The sequence below is a fragment of the Heterodontus francisci genome, chromosome 43 (genome assembly GCF_036365525.1).
Source record: "Heterodontus francisci isolate sHetFra1 chromosome 43, sHetFra1.hap1, whole genome shotgun sequence".
NCBI classification, from domain to species: Eukaryota; Metazoa; Chordata; class Chondrichthyes; order Heterodontiformes; family Heterodontidae; genus Heterodontus; species Heterodontus francisci.
Genome location: NC_090413.1, coordinates 29,612,179 through 29,633,103, shown reverse-complemented (window position 1 = coordinate 29,633,103; position 20,925 = coordinate 29,612,179). Strand labels below are relative to the sequence as shown.

General features: G+C 46.1%; 2 protein-coding genes across 2 annotated transcripts in view; one reads left to right on the top strand and one right to left on the bottom strand.

Moving 5' to 3' along the window:
- LOC137355805 (transportin-2) overlaps positions 1-12,187 on the top strand; it is a 41,097-nt gene extending 28,910 nt beyond the window's left edge. Inside the window, exons 20-23 of the mRNA XM_068021338.1 lie at positions 208-307; positions 5,345-5,419; positions 6,277-6,409; positions 6,949-12,187. Of these exons, the coding sequence (XP_067877439.1) occupies positions 208-307; positions 5,345-5,419; positions 6,277-6,384 (283 nt within the window). The 3' untranslated portion in view covers positions 6,385-6,409; positions 6,949-12,187. The remainder of the gene's footprint in view (positions 1-207; positions 308-5,344; positions 5,420-6,276; positions 6,410-6,948) is intronic.
- Positions 12,188-12,224: 37 nt separating this feature from the next.
- Positions 12,225-20,925, bottom strand: part of wdr83 (WD repeat domain containing 83) — a 14,792-nt gene continuing 6,091 nt past the window's right edge. The window contains 3 exon segments of the mRNA XM_068021030.1: positions 12,225-12,335; positions 12,673-12,785; positions 14,685-14,762. Coding sequence (XP_067877131.1) covers positions 12,225-12,335; positions 12,673-12,785; positions 14,685-14,762 — 302 coding nt within the window.

Genomic DNA, 20,925 nt, shown 5'->3' with positions numbered 1-20,925 from the left:
CAATGTGTACAGTCTGGAGGTAAGGGGTGAGCTGTCTGATGTAAGACATGAACTAACCACTCTGACTCATGAGCTGCTTGAGGCAATGCTGTGTGCCAGCTTCACTGAGGACTGGCTACGGCTGAAACCCATACTCAGGCACGAGTGGGGTGGAGATTCAAGTATTTCTGCTTTCAGACTCCTACAACGTGGCTTTGTAATTCACAGGTGCACATCTTTGAGAAACATCCGTGATAACGAAGAGAAGGATTCTGCATTCCGTGGGATCTGTATGATGATTGGAGTTAATCCAGGGGGTGTGGTGCAGGTATGGAAATGTCCTTTGGGTGGTCTGGTATGTGACTGGGCCACACTGACCAGGATGGTCCTGGGTCAGTGCTGAGTGGGCTGATCTCAGCCTGAGTGGCCATGGCTCTAGTACCACTGGGTTAAAGAGGAGAATCTCAGCCAGAGTTCCTGCTCCTGATCACAATCCAGTGACTGCTGGAATATGTTGATCTTGGATGAAAACAGGATTGGGCTCATCTAGGATGCCTCATGGTAAAATATCTTGCTGACACTCCGTGTTACATGAATGGCTGTGTGGGTGAGGTACCAGAGGGCAGCTAGTGCTTGTGGGACTGTAGCCAGTTGAGACTCTGCAGTGTCATGTGGGGAGAGGCAGGGTTGTGTTGGGGGTTCCACAGTTCCAGGCATTCTCTGAAAGTATTTTGGGTTAAAGTAGATCATTGGTTTGGTGCTGGTGAGGTGAGAGTGACTGCCCTTAGCATGAAGCAGCATTTGACAGTGTGGCATCAAAGAGTCCTAATAAAATTGAAGTCAATGGGAATCTGGGGAAAAACTCTCCACTGGTTGGAGACATACCTAACACAAAGGAAGATGGTTGTGGTTGTTGAAGGCCAATCATCTCAGCCCCAGGACATTAATGCAGGAGGTCTTCAAGGTGGTGTCCTAGGCCCAACCATCTCAATGACCTTCCCTCCAACATAAGGGCAGAAGTGATGTTCGCTGATGATTGGTACTGAATATTGCACGTTTGTGACTCCTCAGCTATTGAAGTAGTCCGTGCTGCACACAAGAAGATCTGTACAACATTCAGGCTTGGGCTGATATGTGGCACAAATATTACTTGCTACTTAAGTTCCAGGCAATGATCCTTGCCAACAAGAGAGAATCTAACCATCTCCCATTGACTTCAGCAGCATTACCATCACTGAATAAGCCCCACCATCAACATCCTGGGGGCTACCATTGACCAGAAACTTAACTGGACCAGCCATGTAAATACTGTGGTTGCAAGAGCAGGTCGGAGGTTGGGAACTCTGCAGTGAGTAACTCACTACCTGACTCCCCAAAGTCTGTCCACCATCTATAAGGCACACAGGAGTGTGATGGAATACTTTCCACTTGCCTGGATGGGTGTAGCTCCAACAACAACACAAGCTCAACGCAGTCCGCTTCATTGGCACCCCATCCACCACCTTAAATATTCACTCCCTCCTCCACTGCACAATAGCAGCAGTATGTACTATCTACAAGATGCACTGCAGCAACACACAAGGCTCCTTAGGAACATAGGAGCAGGAGTAGGCTATTCAGCCCATTGAGTCTGCTCCACCATTCAATACGATCATGGCTGATCTTCCACTTCAATGCCTTTTTCCCACACTGTCCCCATATCCTTTTATGTCATTGGTATTTATAAATCTGTCAATCTCTGCTTTAAACATGCTCAATGACTGAGCTTCCACAGCCCTCTGGGGTAGAGAATTCCAAAGATTCACAACCCTCTGAGTAAAGAAATTTCTCCTCATCTCTGTCCTAAGTGGCTTTCTTATTATTTTGAAATTGTGTTCCCTGATTCTAGACTCCCCAACCAGGGGAAACATCTTAGCTGCATCTATCCCTTTAAATATTTTGTAGGTTTCAATAAGATCGCGCCTCATTCTTGAAAACTCTAGAGAATACAGGCCCAGTTTCCTCAATCTTTCTCATAGGACAGTCCCGCCATCCTGGGAACAGGTCTGGTGAACCTTAATTGCACTCCCTCTATGGCGATAATATCCTTCCGAAGCTAAGGGGACTAAAACTGCACACAGTACTCCAGGTGCGGTCTAACCAAGGTTCTGTACAATTGAAGCAAGACTTTGCTACTCCTGTACTCAAATCCTCTTGCAATAAAGGCCAACATACCATTAGCCTTAATTGCTTGCTGTACCTGCATGTTAGCTTTCAGTGAGGACACCCAGGTCCCAGTTCACTCAGAGTGGGAAACAGTGTGAGCGGAACATAAAGAGGCAAAAAAAGGAGGCAAATTTCTGAGTGCAAAAACTATAGGGCAATAATAGTTGGTGATTTCAACTACTCCAATATCAACTGGGATACAAACAGTGTGAAGGGCACAGAGGGGACAAAATTCTTGAACTATGTTCAAAAGAACTTTTTTAGCCAGCATGTAACGAGCCCAACGAGAGGGGGTGCAATTCTAGATTTAGTCTTTGGTAATGAAGCTGGGCAAGTGGATGAAGTAACAGTGGGTGACCATTTTGGAGATAGTGACCATAATACAGTATGTTTTAGCATAATCATGGAAAAGGACAATGATAAAACAGGAGTAAAGGTTCTAAATTGAGGGAAGGCAAATTTTATGTAACTGAGGTGACCTGGTGAAAGTGGTTGAATACAGCTACTTGAAGGAAAATCAGTGGCAAACCAGTGGGAGGCATTCAAAAGTGAGATTCTACAGGCACAGTGTAGACATGTCCCCACAAAGATAAAGGGTGGTGCTGCCAAATCTAGAGCCCTCTGGTTATATAGAAGCTTACAGGGTAAATTAAAGCAGAAAAAGAAAGCTTACGATGATCATAAAAATCTTAATACTTTAGAAAGCCTAGAGGAGTATAGAAAGTGCAGGGGTGAAGAAAAAAGGAAATTAGAAAAGCAAAGAGAGGACATGAAAAACTATTGGCAGGGGTAAAATCAAGGAAAATCTGAAGATGTTTTTTCAGTACATTAAGAGCAAGAGGATAACTAATGAAAGGGTAGGGCCCATCAGATATACAAGGGAACTTAAACATGGATGCAGAAGATGCAGGCAGGATTCTTTAATGAGTTTTTTGTCTCTGTCTTCACAAAGGAGAGGGTTGATGCAGACATTGTAGTTAAAGAGGAGGAGTGTGAAATATTAGATACGATGAGCATAATGAGAGAGGAAGTACTAGAGGGTCTGACATCCTTGAAAGTAGATAAATCACCAGGGCCGGATGGATTGCATCCCAGGTTGTTAAAGGAAGCCAGGGAGGAAATAGCAGATGTGCTGAGGATCATCTTCAAATCCTCACTAGATACAGGAGAAGTACCAGATGATTGGAGGTCTGTGAACACTGTACCATTTTTTAAAAAGGGTGCGAAGGATAAGCCAAATAATTATAGGCTAATCAGTCTGACCTCGGTGGTGGGTAAATTGTTAGAATCAATTCTGAGGGATAGGATAAACTGTCACTTGGAAAGGCACGGATTAATCAGGAATAGTCAGCATGGATTTATTAGGGGAAGTTCATGACTTTCTTCCTCAAAAAACTCAAGTTAGTAACCAGGAGGATTGATGAGGGTAGTGCAATGGATGTGATTTACATGGACTTTTGTAAGGCATTTGACAAGGTCCCGCATGGCAGACTGGTCAGTAAAATGAAAGCCCATGGGATACAGGGGAAGGTGGCAGGTTGGATCCAGAATTTTCTCAGGGACTGGAAACGAAGGGTAGTAGTCAATTAATGTTTTTGTGAATGGAAAGCTGTTTCCAGTGGTGTTCCACTGGGTTCAGTGTTGGGTGCCTTGCTGTTTGTGGTATATATTAACGATTTGGACTTGAATGTGGGAGGCAAGATTGGGAAATTTGCAGATGACACTAAAATTGGCCGTGTAGTTGATAGTGAAGAGGATAGCCGTAGACTCCAGAATGATATCAATGGTTTGGTTGAGTGGGTGGAAAAGTGGCAAATGGAATTCAACTCAGAGAAGTGTGAGGTGTTGCATTTGGGGAGAGCAAATAAAATGAGGGAATACACAATAAATGGGAGGATATCGAGAGGGGTAGAGGAAGTGAGAGACCTTGGAGAGCATGTCCACAGGTCCCTGAAGGTGGCAGCACAGCTAGATAAAGTGGTGAAGAAGGCATATGGAATGCCTTCCTTTATTGCTGAGGTATAGAATACAAAAGCAGGGATGTGATGCTGGAACTGTATAAAAAGCTGGTTAGGCCACAGCTGGAGTATTGCGTACATTTCTGGTCACCACATTACAGGAAGGACATAATTGCTCTCGAGAGAGAGTACAGAGGAGATTTACGAGAATGTTGCCAGGGCTTGAAAGTTGCAGCTATGGGGAAAGATTGGATAGGCTAGGGTTGTTTTTCCTAGAACAGAGAATGCTGAGAGGTGACTTAATTGAGGTGTACAAAATTGAGGGGCCTAGATAGAGTAGACAGGAAGGACCTGTTTCCCCTAGCAGAGAGGTCAATTACCGGGGGCACAGATTTAAGATGATTGGTAGAAGGATTAGAGGGGACATGAGGAAAAACATCACCCAGAGGGTGGTGAGTGTCTGGAATTCACTGCTCGGATTGGTGGTGGAGGCAGAAACGCTCAATTCTTTTAAAAGGTACCTGGACATGCACCTGAAGTGCTGTAACCTGCAAGGCTATGGACCAGGTGCTGGAAGGTGGGATTAGATTGGGCGGCTTGTTTGTTCGGCCGGCATGGACACGACGGGCTGAATGGCCTCCTTCTGTGCCGTAATTTTTCTATGGTTCTATGGTTCCTTTGTACATCTACACTTTCTAATCTCTTGCCATTTAAGAAATACTCTGCACACCTATTCCTCCTACCAAAGTGGATAACCTCTCATTTTTCCACATTATATTCCATCTACCATGACTGCACTTTCCAAGCCCACGACCTTTACCACCTAGAAGGACAAGGACAGCAGGCGCATGGGAACACCACCACCTGCTAGTTCCTCTCCAAGCCACACACTATCCTGACTTGGAACTGTATCATTCCTTCACTGTCGCTGGGTCAAAATCCTGGAACTCCCTTCCTAACAGCACTGTGGGTGTATCTACACCACATGGACTGCAGCGGTTCAAGAAGGCAGCTCACCACCACGACCACCACCTTCTCGAGGGCAATTAGGGATGGGTAATAAATGCTGGCCTTGCTAGCAGTGCTCAGGAATTAATGCAAAAAGGTTTAAGCATCTTCTGGGCCTTGTATCTCCAGTGCATGGAGGGAAAACAGTCAGTGTACATGCTAACAGATTAAAACCCAGCATTTGTTTCTTGTAGGACTTCATCTTCTTCTGTGATGCTGTTGCTTCATGGGTGAGCCCAAAGGATGACCTGCGTGACATGTTTTACAAGGTGAGTGCTCATTCTGTGGATTGTCGTCTTTTCCCGCACCTCTCAGCCATCAAACCTTTATAATCTGATGCCATGTCAGTTGGTCACTACAGCCACACCCTAGGTAGGTGACTGCAGCTCCTTCCTCACTGTTTGTCCCATTTGAACTGGAGCTGAACTTTCAACCCCATATCCTCTCCATCAAGGCCACCGATTTCACCTCTGTTACATCACCAGTCTCTGCCCCTACCTTGGCCTATCTGCTGTTGAAGTTCTACATGCCTTTGTTGCGTTTAGGCTATAGGTTCTGGAATTCCCTCTCCAACCCTCTTTGTCTCTCCAGCTCTCTCTCTCTCCTTTTAAGATGATCCTTAAAATCTACTTCTTTGACCAAGCTTTTGGTCACCGGTCCTGATGTCTCCATCTTTGACTTAGTTTGTTATGCTGATTACACTCCTGCGAAGTGCATTGGGATGTTTCTCAGTTGTAAATGCAAGCTATTGTGTGGGTCCAGGCAGCCAAGTCCCTTCCAGCATGGATGACTGGTTAGTGATCCAGTGCAGGGGCACCAAGGCATGTCGCTGCTGCCCTGGCTGAGCACAGTTCACTCAGCACAGACCCAGGATTGACTCTGGAGCCCTGTAATGTGTATGGCTGACTGCTGCACTGGGTGATGCATTTCCCTGCACCCCTCCTACCTTTGTACTTGTTACACTTAAAGCCATGGCAAGTAAAGGGGATATTTATTTATGACTGTTGTCTTAACTTGCTTGCATTGCCACCAAAAGAGCTGATGGATGAGCTTTCACAGAGATCTGTTACTCACTATTTTCTACGCTGGAGGGTGGTGTTCTATTTTGTCTCTTCCTGCTTTTCAGATCTTGCATGGGTTCAAGGAGCAGGTTGGTGAGGAGAACTGGCAGCAGTTTTCAGAGCAGTTCCCACCACTTCTGAAGGAGCGGCTGTCTGCGTTCTATGGCGTATAGCTGAAATTAAGGGACACAATGTCAGGTGGGCATCCTGAGACTGGGCAGACATGAGGTTTAGGTTTGACTGAGGAGTGAAGTCAGGCATTTCTCCAACTCTTGCACCCCCCCTCCTCCCCCACCCCAACTTGCAGCATTTCCCTGACCTAACTTGCTAGGTGGGTATCTCACTGAGATTTGGGGTTGTTGGAAGCTCTCTCTCTCCTCCTGGTGTGAGGTTTCTGTTTTCTGGCTTTAGGCTGGGAAGCAGAAACTTCTCGCGAAGGGATTTGAAATGGGAGTGAGGTTGGGAAGTTCTTGTCCTCTTCTCACATTATACTCCAGCACAGAAAGGAATCCCGGTGTCTTGACAGTGGTCTGTCCTGACAGGCTGTGTGCTGGCATGGATTCAGGGTGTTGCTGAAGTGTGCTTTGGTGGGGTTGGGAGGAGCAACTATAGTGTAGCTTAATTGTGGAATTTTAAACTGATGCATTGGCCCTTAGGGTCCTTGTGACTTTTAATGTTGTTTAATTTCTGTCATGCTCTGGATAAATACTAAAGTCTGTCTCTCTTTCTTTTGTCAGGTTTCTGTTGCTGGGAGGGCTACTGGGAAATCATCCACATCTAGGAGTTGCACTGCCCTGTCATTGGGGGGTTAGGGTGGAGTTGGTGGGACTAAAAACACGCCCCCTTTCTCCGAGAATATCGGGGGAGAGCAGCCTCTAAACCAGAGCAAACTGGATTAATTAGGCAGAAAGATCTTGTACGCCTTCTCTCTGAAGAGGAAGTCTGCTACTACACATGGGACATTCCAAAGATCCCGAGGGTCAAATCTCTCAGTTGGACAACTTGGGAGGGGGCAAAAAGTGTGGTAAATTTAGGAAAAAAATTTAAAATATAGGCAAGCTTAGTGAAGTCCATAAGATTAATAAAATCAGCTAGATTCAAAGGGCCTTGTCCATCTAAATTTGGGACAACACAAGTTTGATGCTTGTGCCATGGTTTAAGAGTAGAAGTTTTTAAAAATTAAAAAAAACTTTTTTAACACAAAACTAGAAAGCATACCGAGCTTTGTATTGTTGCATAGATACCCCAGCAGTCATCAAAAAGAGAGTCACTGTTTAAAGCTAGACTGCATGGAGGTGAGCTGTAATAGTCTAGTGATCTCTAAATAGAACGTAATGAGTCGTAATATGTGTGTAGATCAAGGCTTCACTATCTTTTCCGATGGGTTGTAAAGGATTGTTCCAATGTGGAGTGACGCTCAGCCTTCCGCTGCCCTTGAGAGGCCGGAAGTGGGCGGGAGAGGCTGGGGTGAAAGCCTGTACCTTGATACTGTAATGAAGCATGTCTGTACTGTCATGCTGTGGCAATACCCTGTTAAACAATGAACTGTTTGGGCTTGTTTTTGTGATAATGTGCTGCTGCATCCTCTTGTCTTCATATCTTTAAAACAAAAGTGTAAATTGAAATGGCAAGTGTTCAAAAAGAGAAAAAAACACCAACCTATTATAAAAAGATTCTTGGTTGCACTTGTAACCTCTTTTCTTTTTTAGATGTGTAATTAGCTCCATGTAACTGGTTTGACGCTTGGAGGCTGATGGTGAATTGTTGACCTTTGGCTGCACAGACGAGGAACTGACCAGTCTGTAGCAGCTGTATTGGGGAGTGGGAGAAGCACCAGTGTTCTGAGTAGCTAGTGACGACAGGGAATTGGATGCTAGAGAGGGCAGCCGTGCCCTGGGACGGTGTATATTTACAGTGGCATCGCCTTTGGTCAGTGCATTGGCTGCGATTTTATGTTCAACGATTGGTGTCAAACACAATGATTTTATGTTGGAAGTGCCCACCCGTGCTCTCTTTAAACTTGCTGGCACCAAAACGCGAAAGATGGCTTCCCGCTGTTTTGATCAACCCTGCAGCAACTTCGCTGATCCAGAACCTGTAGACTGAAGGTCAGGCCTGGAACTGATGGACGCAGCCCTGAGAACCTATGGTGTGGGGAGTGATGTCTGGTAGCTGCCTGCAATGACATACCCTTCCTTCCTCTCTCTGTCTCTCTCTCTGTCTCTCTCTCTGTCTCTCTCTCTGTCTCTCTCTCTGTCTCTCTCTCTGTCTCTCTCTCTGTCTCTCTCTCTGTCTCTCTCTCTGTCTCTCTCTCTGTCTCTCTCTCTGTCTCTCTCTCTGTCTCTCTCTCTGTCTCTCTCTCTCTCGTGCGATCTAGCAGCAATGTTACCTCATGTCCGTGACCAATGTGAGTGATTTTTGAAATGGTTGAGATAGAATTCAGATGCACCTGTGTAACTCTTGGACCAATAGTCTGAAGAGAGATTTCTGCGCCAATTATTTTGTTTTTGAAATGGGCTAGCTCCCCTCCACTGATCGGTTCTAAGGGGCCCACAGGCTCCCAGTGTCTCCCCTGTCAGACAGTCTGTGCTGTTCACATGTGGGGGAGTTAGATCTGAGACCCGTCCTGTCCATGATTCAGAACCCACACACACACACACACACACACACACACACACACACACACACACACACACACACACTGGATCACCGTTGCCAGGGTCTGTTACGGCAGCCAAGATTAGTAGAGAGCAGGCATTGCACCTTGGACTGAGTTGACCTGTGTGGTAGGGGACCCCTTTTCAGTGCCATGTCTCTAAACATTCCTGCCTGTCCCAATTTCACATGGCATCTTTTCCCCTCACTTACAGGAAATGCGTTTGGAAAATTATTTTTAACTGTTTTTAACAATTGAGTGAGAAATTCTAGTGAGGTAAGGATCAAAATGGATATTTGAGATGCTGTGTGCCTCATTCCGGTGATTGTTTTGGTGTCTGATGTCGTCTCTGACCTGTTGTGTTCCAGTGGGAGTCCAGTCATGTTTTTAATGAGTTGAGAACACTGGAGGGTGGTGAATGTGCTTTTGGTGATGCAAGTCAAGGGGCTGTCATGGGGCCAGGGAACTGTGTGGATCCTAGTCACTGGTGCATCTTCACAAGTGCACACAAGCATTGAGTGAGTCTACAGATCATGTTAACCCTTCAGTGCACAAAAGGCCCCAGTATTGGCAGGCTGGAGTTTGTTCCTAATCACAATTGCTGTTGGGTGGTAAATGAGCAGGAATATTGGGCCAGTAACCATTGCTAGTGTTCACCAGCTAGTCCTAATCCTTGCTGCAGCACACTGAGTTTTCTGTTTTCTTGCCTATCTTCCCCTAAAAAGTGGGGATTTCATTCCTTGTATTTTAACCTTGTGAGGGACCTCCGACTCAGTTATTTTTGGTTGACATTTCTTGGGTTTGAACTTTCTGCAAACACTCCCAAAAGTAACACCTTTCCCAAACATAGACTAGAATCATACAGTTCAGATGTTTTAATTGTTTTATGGAGCAGCACCTGGTGTCTGGCATCTTTGGTACTGGCAGTTAGGGTCTTTACAGCAGCCAAGTGGCACTGACACTGCCTATGAAGGAACCTTGCACCATTGCCACCAGACTGGAGTGACAGGGACCTTCAGGAGTTGACTGGGATTTTATAGCCAGGTGATGGGTATGGAATTCCCTATGGGAGGAAAGGATGAAACTGATGACCCTGATCTCTCCTGAAGTAACCACAAATCTTTATCATTTGTGAACAGACATCAAGGGTGGGAAGGTATCCGTGTTTTGTGTTGGTTGCAGTGAACCCTGATGAATCCTGTGCTTGATGTTCCTGCCAGTAGCTTGTATGTTCGTGTGAGTCTATTTTTAATTTATTAATGTTTTGTGTTTAGTTGATAACTGTGTCTGCACACAGCAGCGGCACTGAGGGGAGAGTGAGCATTGAAGATGAATGAATCTGTTCAAGGGTTTATAGTGCTCTTCTGCCCTGTCCTCTGGAAGCAAATGGTTGGATTTATCTGGCTGTACCTTGGGACTGTCTGACTAGCTGCTTAGGTGCTTGTGGATTGCGAATGTTGCATGTGCAATACAGTACATACTTTCCTAAATATTCATAGAAATAAAGCAATGTAATCAAAATGTAACCTGAATATATTGCTGGCAGATGCAGGATTGGAGGGGTTGGGGATGGTGACAGGGCAAGGGACAGATCGGGCTGCTTTGTTTTAACTGAGCAAGAAGTTTTAGTACGCTCTCTGCACTAACTGTCATTTCCATGGGAAAGGGGGGTACCAGAGAAAAATCAAAACTTTTTTTAACAGGAGCTTAATGGCTGAACGACTTCTTTCAGTTGTTTGAGTATACCTTGATATGGTGCTGTAGGCAGTTGGAACTGGGACAAAGAGAAGGTGGGACCCCTTCGACCCCCCTCCCACACACCCGCCTCGCCTTCTCCCATAGGTCTCCAGAGCAGTCGTTTCTCCCAGAGAGGGAGAGAGAAGTGAGATGGGGGCTCATCTGGAAATGACAGACATTTTACAGGGTGTCCGATGTGTTTACTTGTAACAAAATTCCATTGCACGTACTTTAATTTTTTAATATAAAAACCAGATGAAAAATCTTGTCTGGATTTGAATTCTAGGTCCTCGCTCCATCTGTCACAGCTCCAAGGCAAGCAGCAGGACTTGCTGTATCTTGCTTACTGGTCACATTGAGTCCTGGTTTGGTCAGTGACTTTTCAGAAAGCTCGGGCATCATCATTATGTGATAGTGGGGGGCGGGGGGGGACGGGTCTGGAATTTCTGTACACCTCCCAGTCCCAGTGGTCCTGCCGCAGTTAGTAGGCCCTACGTGTAGAGTTTGTACTGGGTGAATTCTTTGGCCATCCAGTTGTGATGGACTCTTGCACCTGAGGGCTCTTCCTTTTGTGAGGATCACTTTGTACTGCAGGAGATGGGGTGTGTTGGTGTCACTATGTGCAGTGGTAATGATTTATTGTTGGCACTAATTGCGGTGGCTTATAAAAGATAGTTTAACTTTAGTTTTTATTTTCTGTCGATACTAAATAGAAGTTCCCAATTACACAGACACCATAAAACTAACCATATTTAATTCTTGACTGTTTTTAACTGCCCTGATCAGGAGTTTTTTTGGGAGTAAGTTTACAAAATGGATTGTGCAGAGGAAGAATACTGTCTCTTTAAACTGTGAAAGTTGGTTCAGGGAAAGGGAGTATCTGAGAACAGGCCACAGTCTTGTGCGCTGCCTGTTACCATTTCCTGCTGACTGTTCTAACCACTCTCTGTATTCAAATGGAAATACCTAGTGCCCACTCTGTACCTTGCTGCTTCCATGACAACCTAGCCTCCTCGGAAAATCTAAGCAAGGAGCTTTGTTTAAACACACCACCTTTCACTAAAGCTATTTTCTCAGTCTCTGGTCCTGGGAAGATGCCACCTGATGATTGAGTACAACATTAAGAGGGAAGTCATTGTGTTTGAAGCAGAAGCCAAAGCATAACTAACTGAACAGAACAGCCACCATCTGGCCTGTGCACAGGCCAGTTTGCAAAGGTATGTCATTTTGTCAGGGAATGTCTTCACACGTTGGGTGGATGCTGAACAAGCAGTGGGTGGGGGTTGCTGGTCTTCACATTAGGTGGGTGGTGAGGGGGTTGATGTCTTTCTCAGATGCTCTCATTGCCGAACCTTTGTTTGACTCACTGAACTGTACCCTCCCTCCTATCTTGTACTAATGTTGTGCTGTTGTCCCCTTTTACTTTGAGTTGTATATTTGTAAATGTGCGGTGTGTTTCCTGTAATTTGATCAATGTAATGCCGGCCGCTTGCACCTTTGCTCAACTGAGATTTTTTTCTCATTTTATGTATAAATTTGTTTTTCTTTTTCTTATGGACTAAAATTGGTTTCTTGTGACTCTAGTTTGCGTCTGTCTTGTCTTTTTTTATTCCTGTTGTATTAAGAATAATCTCGATGGGACTTGGGTTGTGGCCTTTCTCTATGCCCAGGGTTCAGCTGCATTGACCGCATGTGGTTGTGTACCCGCAGGTTACAACTTGTAGTGAGAAGCTGAACCTCAGGAACAGAAAGGTCATCAACCTGAAACATTAACTCTCTCTCCACAGATGCTGCCTGACCTGCTGAGTATTTCCAGCATTTTCTGTTTCCACCTTTAGAGCAACTGGGTGGTAAAAGCCTGCTCAGGTCTACAAAAATAAAAAACCTGACCTGAGCCCGATAGAACCACATCCGGCCCGAGTCCTTCCATTTTTTTTTTTCCTGCACCCGACCCGACCATCAGTTAACTTGCCTTCCGTTTTTCACTTTGCTGATCTGCACAAGCTTAAAATAACTAACAAAACCACCTTTCTACTCCAAAAATTAAATTAACATTAAAGCCACTTACCTGTGAGAGTGCGTCCAACCCGGCCCGAACCCGACACATGTCGTCAGGTCCCGTTGGATTCAGGTCGGGTAGCAGGCCTTTACTGGGTGGGACCTGGGAGCAGGTCTGTCTGCCTAAAGAATGATGGTGAGCAGGGGGGTAACATTGTGTATCTCTGACCTCTACTCTTGCCCTGTGGGGCTACAGCCAAATGGTATTGAGGTTCACCAGCTGTAAACCCTGCATTCTACCCTCCTAGCACCTGATGTAAGGCCAATGATTTTTTTTTAATTGTTTGTTTGTGGGATGTGGGCGTTGCCAGCATTTGCAATCATGTGTTCTCAGCATCAATGTCCGGGAAATTGAGTACTGAGCTACTAAATTTTCGAGAGTATGTAAGCTGTGAATGCCTGGAATTGTGGGATTGAGTATGGAGTTTGTATGGAATGTCCACTGGAGATAGCAACAGCAGAGCCTGGGCTCCAAGTCAGTCAAAGAGCAACATTGCCATAGACTTGTAGCAGAGACTGGAATTCAGCTGCTCCAAGCATTAAATTCTAGTCAAATCAGTTTTTTCCCCTCACCCTGTTATAGACTCCAGGTGGCCAAACACTGTGACCACATTCTGTTGTAGTGTGCTCTGGAACCCACCCACTGCTTATCCTGACATTACCTTTCCTCGGGGTTGTGTACAGTGTTATACAAGAACTAAATATGAACCTTGTGCAGCACTGTTTCACAGATTCACTTTCCTGCTTGACTATCTCCCTTGATCTGCAGTTGCCATTGGTTTTTGTCAGCCAGAGTGCAGGGTCCCTGTGTTTTGGTTGCCTGTTGTCAAATTAGTATGTCGCAAAGCTTCAAGCTGCTCTCCTTTGAACCATAGTCAATGCATAATATAGTTTGTGATGTAGGGGGCAATTATGATAGCTTCACATGCAGGAGCAACAGGGTAATTTATAAAGATGCACAGTTACAGCACAACTTGACTCAAACACCTTGTGCAATTATAGGTACATCACAGACACCTCAAGGGCCAAAGCTGTTGCAGATTGTAAAAGGATCTAAATACAGTGACTGTCCTGACTTGGTGTTTCCAATAAAACATGCAAATTGCTGATTCTGGAAACCTAAACAGAAACCAAGAGCTGGAAACTCAGCTGGTCAGGCTGTGCCTGCAGAGAGGAAAGTTGGGTTAATGTTTCAGTTCAGTAACTGACATAAGGTTATTGACCTGAAATGTTAACCTGAACTCCCTTCACAAATGCTGCCTGACGTGAGTGTTTCCAACATTGTTTTTATTTGAGCCTCCAATGTTTGGTTTCAGTTTGCTGGGCATTGCAGGGCCAGGCTGGGTAGTGATGGTCAGCCTGCAGGCTTTGTAGTAAATATACCGCCTGGTGTGCTCAGTTAGACAACAACTTGTATTTATACAGCTCCTTTAATGTAATGAGGCACTTCACAGGAGCATTATAAAGCAAACATTTGAACTGAGCCACATGAGATATTAGGGCAGCTACCCAAATGTTGGTTACTGCCAGGGTGACTCAGTTACCAACCTCATTACAGCCTTGGTCCAAACATGGACAACTGAGCTGAACTCCAGAGGTAAGGTGAATGTGACTGTTAACATTAAGGCAGCATTTGACCCAGTGTGGCAGTGAGGAGCCCTTGCAAGATGGGAATTGGAGTGGGACGGGAGACTGGTTGGAGTCATACCCAGAACCAACAAAGATGGTTGAATCATCTCAGCCCCAGGACACTGCCCTGAGGGACTCCTGAAACAGGGTCCTAGGCCCAATCATCTTCAGCTGCGTCATCAATGACTGACCCTCCGTTATAAGGTTAGAAGTGGGAATGTCTGCTGATTGTATAGCTTCTGATACTGAAGCACTGTGTCTGCATGCAGAAAGACCTAGACAACATTAGGCATAGGCTGATAAGTGCCAAGTAACATCTTTATCATAACTGCCAGGCAATGACCATCTCCAAAGAGCATCTAACCATCTCCCCTTGACATCCAACGGCATTACCATTGCTGAAGCCCCCACCACCATAATCATCCTGGGGGTTGCCGTTGACCAGAAACTTAACTGGACCAGCCAGTTCACCTACAAGTCACAAGGCAGCAGTGTGATGGAATGTTCCCCAATTGCCTGCAACAACATTGACAGCATTCAGGACAGAGCAGCCTACTTGATTGACACCCCATCCACCACTAGCGCACAGTAGCATAGTGTGTACCATCTACAAGCTTGCTGCAGCAACTTGCCAAGGCTCCTTCGACAGCACCTTCCAAACATATGACCCCTACCACCTAGAAGAACAAGGGCAGCAGACATATGGGAACACCACCACCTGCAAGTACCCCTCCAAGTCCCATACTATACTGAATTGAAAGTATAACCGTTTCTTCACTCACTGGGTCAAAATCTTGTAACTACCCAGCAGCACTGTGCGTATACCTTCACCACCAGATGGACTGCAGCAATTCAAGATGACACACCATCTTCTTGGGGGCAATTGGGAATTCGCAGTACTGGCCTTACCAGCGAGGCCCAAATCTCATTAATGGATTTTGTTTTAAAAAAGCACTCCATTTCCACTATGGCAGGATGCAATCTAGGTTGATTCCTAGGCTGAAGGGGTTGTCGTATCAGAAGAATGAGGTGATCTTATTGAAACATACAATTCTGAGGGGGCTGGACAAGATAGATGGCAACAGGATGTTTCCCCTCATGAGGAAATAAAACGAGGGGTACAGATTCAGAATAAGGGGCTGTCCATTTAATACTGAGATGAGGGGGTAAATCTTTGGAATTCTCTACACCAGACAGCTGTGGAGGCTGAGTCATTGAAGATCTTCAAGGTTAAGATAGACATTCTTGAACTAGAGGGAAGGTGAGTGTTAAGGGAATCAGGCAGGAAGGTGGCATTGAGGCCAAGATGAGATCAGCTATGATCTTATTAAATGGCAGAGGAGGTTCGATGGGCTGTAGGCTCTGCTCCTGCTTCTGTTAATGTTCTAATTTTAGGATTGCCTCATTTTAAAAAGGATAAACCTGAACCCCACGCTTGCTGTGCCTGTGAGCTATGATTATTTGTAGAGAGGGGCCATGTGACCGTGGCGAACATGTCTGCAGAAAGTGTCTCCGGTTGCAGAAGTTTGAGCTTCGGGTTTCGGAGCTCGAGCGGCGGCTGGAGTCACTGTGGCACATCCGTGAGGTGCAGGACTAGTGAGGTAGTCAAGCCGGTGCTTAGGCAAGCACAGTTGGGGGGTGGCTGCCGGATGGACAAAGAAGTCAGGGTAGGTAGCGCAGGAGTCCCCAGAGGACATCCCACTTTCTAACTGGTATTCAGTTCTGAGTACCGATGAGAGAGAGAGGGTTCCTCTGGAGAATGCACTGAGAGTCAGGAAAGGATTGTCATGGCTTACTCGGCTGTGCTGGGATGGAGAAAAAAGGACAAGAGAGCAATAGTGGTAGGGAATTCTATGGCTAGAGGAACAGATAAGCTTTTCTGTGGTCGCAGACGTGATTCCAGGATAGTATGTTGCCTCCCTGGTGCAAAGGTCTTGGATATCACTGAGCAGCTACAAAGTATTCTGGAGGGTGAGGGTGCACAGCTGGAGGTCATGGTCCACGTTGGTACCAATGACATAGGTAGACATTAAAAAGTAGGACCTCAAAGGTTGTAATCTCTAGGTTTCATCTGGTACCATGGGCTAGTGAGTATATGAATAGGAGGTTAGAGCAGATGAATGCATGGTTGGGGAAATGGTGCACGAGGGAGGGTTTAGATTCTTGGATCACTGGGCCTGTTTCTGGTGAAGGTGGGATCTGTATAAGATGGACGGGTTGCACCTGAACCAGAAAGGGACCAACATCCTTGCTGGGAGGTTTGCTATTACTGTTGGTGTGGTAGGGGCGGTTCTAACTAATTTGGCAGGGAGATGGGGGTGATGTACAATCAAATATAAATGTGAAGCTAAGTCAGTCCGGAGGTCAGAGTAAATGTAGATCTGTTAAGGCTCAGGCAAATAATGCAAGGCTGGATTGTATCTATTTTAGCACAAGGAGTCTTACTAGTAAGGCAGATGAATTGAGGGCGTTGATTAACACATGGGAATATGATATTGCTATTACTGAGACATGGTTGAGGGAAGGGCAGGACTGGCAGCTTAATATCCCAGGGTATAGAATCTTCAGACGTGATAGGGGAGGGGGTAAAAGAGGAGGTGGTATTGCACTGTTGATCAAGGAGACAATTACTGCAGTAAGGAGGGATGATATCTTAGAAGGTTCCTCAAATGAGGCCATACAGGTAGAACTAAAACAAAAAGGGGGTTGTCACTTGGCTGGGAGTGTACTACAGGCCTCCAAACAGTCAGGCAGTGGTAGAGGAGCAGATATGTAGGCAAATCTCAGAGGTGCAATAATAGGGGATTTCAACTTCCCCTATATTAGAGGGGATAGTATTAGTGCAAAAAGCTTAAAGGGGGCAGAATTCTTCAAGTGCATTCAGGAGAGCTTTTTGAGCCAGCACGGAGGGGCGGTACTGGACTTAATCCTAGGGAATGAAGCTGGACAAGGGGTAGAAGTGGCAGTGGGGGAGCATTTTGAGGATACTGACCATAACTCTGAACAATTTAAGGTAGTTATGGAAAAGGACAAAAATGGACTGGAAATAAAGGTACTGAATTGGGGGAAGGCTGATTTCAGTATGATGAAACAAGATCTGGCTAAAGTGAACTGGGAGCAGCTTCTTATAGGAAAGTCTACATCAGACCAGTGGGAGTCATTTAGTAGGGAAATTGTGAGGGTTCAAGTGCAGCATGTTCCTGTAAAGGTGAAGAGTAGGACCAACAGGTCAAGGGATATAGAAGATTGGATAAGGGGAAAAAAAAGGAGGCGAATGGCAGATTCAGAGTGCTGAAAACAGCGGAGGCCTTGGAGTATAGAAAGTGTAGGGGAGTACTTAAAAAAAAAAGTAATTAGGAGAGCAAAGAGGGGGCATGAAAAATCTCATTGGCAGACATGTTAAAGGAAAATCCCAATGTGTTTTATAAGTATGGTGGGGCAAAAGGATAACCAGGGAAAAAGTGGGGCCCATTAGGGATCAAAGAGGCAATCTGTGTGTGGAGTCGGAGGACGTAGGTGAAGTGTTGAATGATTACTTTTCATCTGTGTTCACTATGGAGAGGGACGATGTAGCTGTAGAGATCAGGGAGGGGGATTGTGATATACTTGATCAAATTAGCATTGAAAGGGAGGAAGTATTAGCTGTATTAGTGGGCTTAAAGGTGGATAAATCCCCAGGCCCAGATGAGATGTATCCCAGCCTGCGATGTGAGGCATGGGAGGAGATAGCGGGGGCTCTGACACACAAATTTTCAGATCCTCTCTGGCCACAGGAGAGGTACCAGAGGACTGGAGGACAGCGAATGTGGTACCATTATTCAAGAACGGTAGCAGGGATAAACCAGGTAATTACAGGCCGGTGAGTCTAACATCAGTGGTAGGGAAATTATTGGAAAAAATTCTTTATTTATTTAGAGATACAGCACTGAAACAGGCCCTTCGGCCCACCGAGTCTGTGCCGACCAACAACCACCCATCGATACTAATCCTACATTAACCCCATATTCTCTACCAAATCCCCACCATTCTCCTACCACCTACCTACACTAGGGGCAATTTACAATGGCCAATTTACCTATCAACCTGCAAGTCTTTTGGAGGTGGGAGGAAACCGGAGCACCCGGCAGAAACCCACGCAGACACAGGGAGAACTTGCAAACTCCGCACAGGCAGTTCCCAGAACTGAACCCGGGTCGCTGGAGCTGTGAGGCTGTGGTGCTAACCACTGCGCCACTGCCACCCTATCCTGTTCTGAAACAGGATTACTCTAGTTGGAGAGGCAGGGATTAATCAGGGATAGTCAGCACAGCTTTGTCAGGGGGAGATCGTGTCTAACAAATTTGATTGAATTTTTCAAGGTGACTAGAGGTGCAGATGAGGGTAAAGCAGTTGATGTCGTCTACATGGTCTTCAGTAAGGCTTTTGATGAGGTCCCGCATGGCTTAGTGGCAGGAGGCAGAGAGTGATGGTCGAGGGTTGTTTTTGTGAATGGAGGCCTATGACCAGTGGGGTACTGCAGGGATTGGTGCTGGGACTCTTACTGGTTGTAGTGTACATTAATTTAGATGTGAATATAGAACATAGAACAGCACAGTACAGGCCCTTCGGCCCACGATGTTGTGCCGACCCTTTAACCTACTCTAAGATCAAAGTACCTACATACCCTTCATTCTACTATCATCCATATACCTATCCAAGAGTCGCTTAAATGTCCCTAATGTATCTGCTTCTACTACCACCGCTGGCAGTGCATTCCACACACCCACCACTCTCTGTGTAAAGAACCTACCTCTGACATCTCCCCTAAACCTTCCTCCAATCACCTTAAAATTATGCCCCCTGGTGATAGCCCTTTCCGCCCTGGGAAAAAGTCTCTGGCTATCCACTCTATCTATGCCTCTCATCATCCTGTACCCCTCTATCAAGTCACCTCTCATCCTTCTTCGCTCCAATGAGAAAAGCCCTAGCTCCCTCAATCTTTCTTCATAGGACATGCCCTCCAGTCCAGGCAGCATCCTGGTAAATCTCCTCTGCACCCTCTCTAAAGCTTCCACATCCTTCCTATAATGAGGCGACCAGAACTGAACACAATATTCCAAGTGTGGTCTAACCAGGGCTTTATAGAGCTGCAGCATAACCTCACGGCTCTTAAACTCAATCCCCCTGTTAATGAAAGCCAACACCCCATACGCCTTCTTAACAACCCTATCAACTTGGGTGGCAACTTTGCGGGATCTATGGACGTGGACCCCAAGATCCCTCTGTTCCTCCACACTGCCAAGAATCCTGTCTTTAAGCCTGTATTCTGCATTCAAATTCGACCTTCCAAAATATACGAAGTATGATCAGTAAGTTCGCAGACGACATGAAAATTGGTGGTGTCGGTAAATAGTGAGGAGGAAAGCCTTAGATTACAGGACGATATAGATGGGCTATTAAGATGGGTGGAGCAGTAGCAAATGGAATTTAATCCTGAGAAGTGTGAGGTGATGCACTTTGGGAGGACTAACAAGGCAAGGGACTATACAATGGATTGTGGCATCCTTGGTGTACTTGTCCATAGATCACTGAAGGCAGCAGCACAAGTAGATCTCCTCTGGAGATCTTCCCTCTACAGCTTCCAACCTCATAGTCCCACAACCCCGGACAGCCCGCTTCTACCTCCTTCCCAAAATCCACAAACGGGACTGTCCCGGCAGACCCATTGTGTCAGCCTGCTCTTGCCCCACTGAACTTATTTCTTCCTATCTAGACTCTATCTTTTCTCCACTGGTCCAGTCTCTTCCCACCTACATCCGTGACTCTTCTGACGCCCTACGTCATTTTGACAATTTCCAGTTTCCTGGTCCCAACCGCCGCCTCTTCACTATGGACGTCCAATCTCTCGACACCTCCATCCCCCACCAGGATGGTTTGAGGGCTCTCCGCTTCTTCCTGGAACAGAGGCCCAACCAGTCCCCATCCACCACCACCCTCCTCCGCCTGGCTGAACTTGTTCTCACATTGAACAACTTCTCCTTCAACTCCACGCACTTCCTTCAAGTAAAAGGTGTCGCTATGGGTACCCGCATGGGTCCTAGTTATGCCTGTCTTTTTGTGGGATATGTCGAGCATTCTTTGTTCCAGTCCTACTCAGGCCCCCTCCCCCAACTCTTTTTCCGGTACATTGATGACTGTATCGGTGCTGTTTCCTGCTCCTGCCCTGAACTGGAAAACTTAATCAACTTTGCTTCCAATTTCCACCCTTCTCTCACCTTTACATGGTCCATCTCTGACACTTCCCTTCCCTTCCTCGACTTCTCTGTCTCCAGCTCTGGGGATAGGTTGTCTACTAATATCCATTATAAGCCCACCGACTCCCACAGCTACCTCGACTACACTTCTTCACACCCTACCTCCTGTAAGGACTCCATTCCATTCTCCCAGTTTCTCCGTCTCCGACGCATCTGCTCTGATGATGCTACCTTCCATGACGGTGCTTCTGATATGACCTTTTTCCTCAACCGAGGATTTCCCCCCACTGTAGTTGACAGGGCCCCTCAACTGTGTCCGACCCATTCCCCGCACCTCTACCCTCACCCCTTCCCCTCCCTCCCAGAACCATGACAGGGTTCCCCTTGTCCTCACTTTTCAA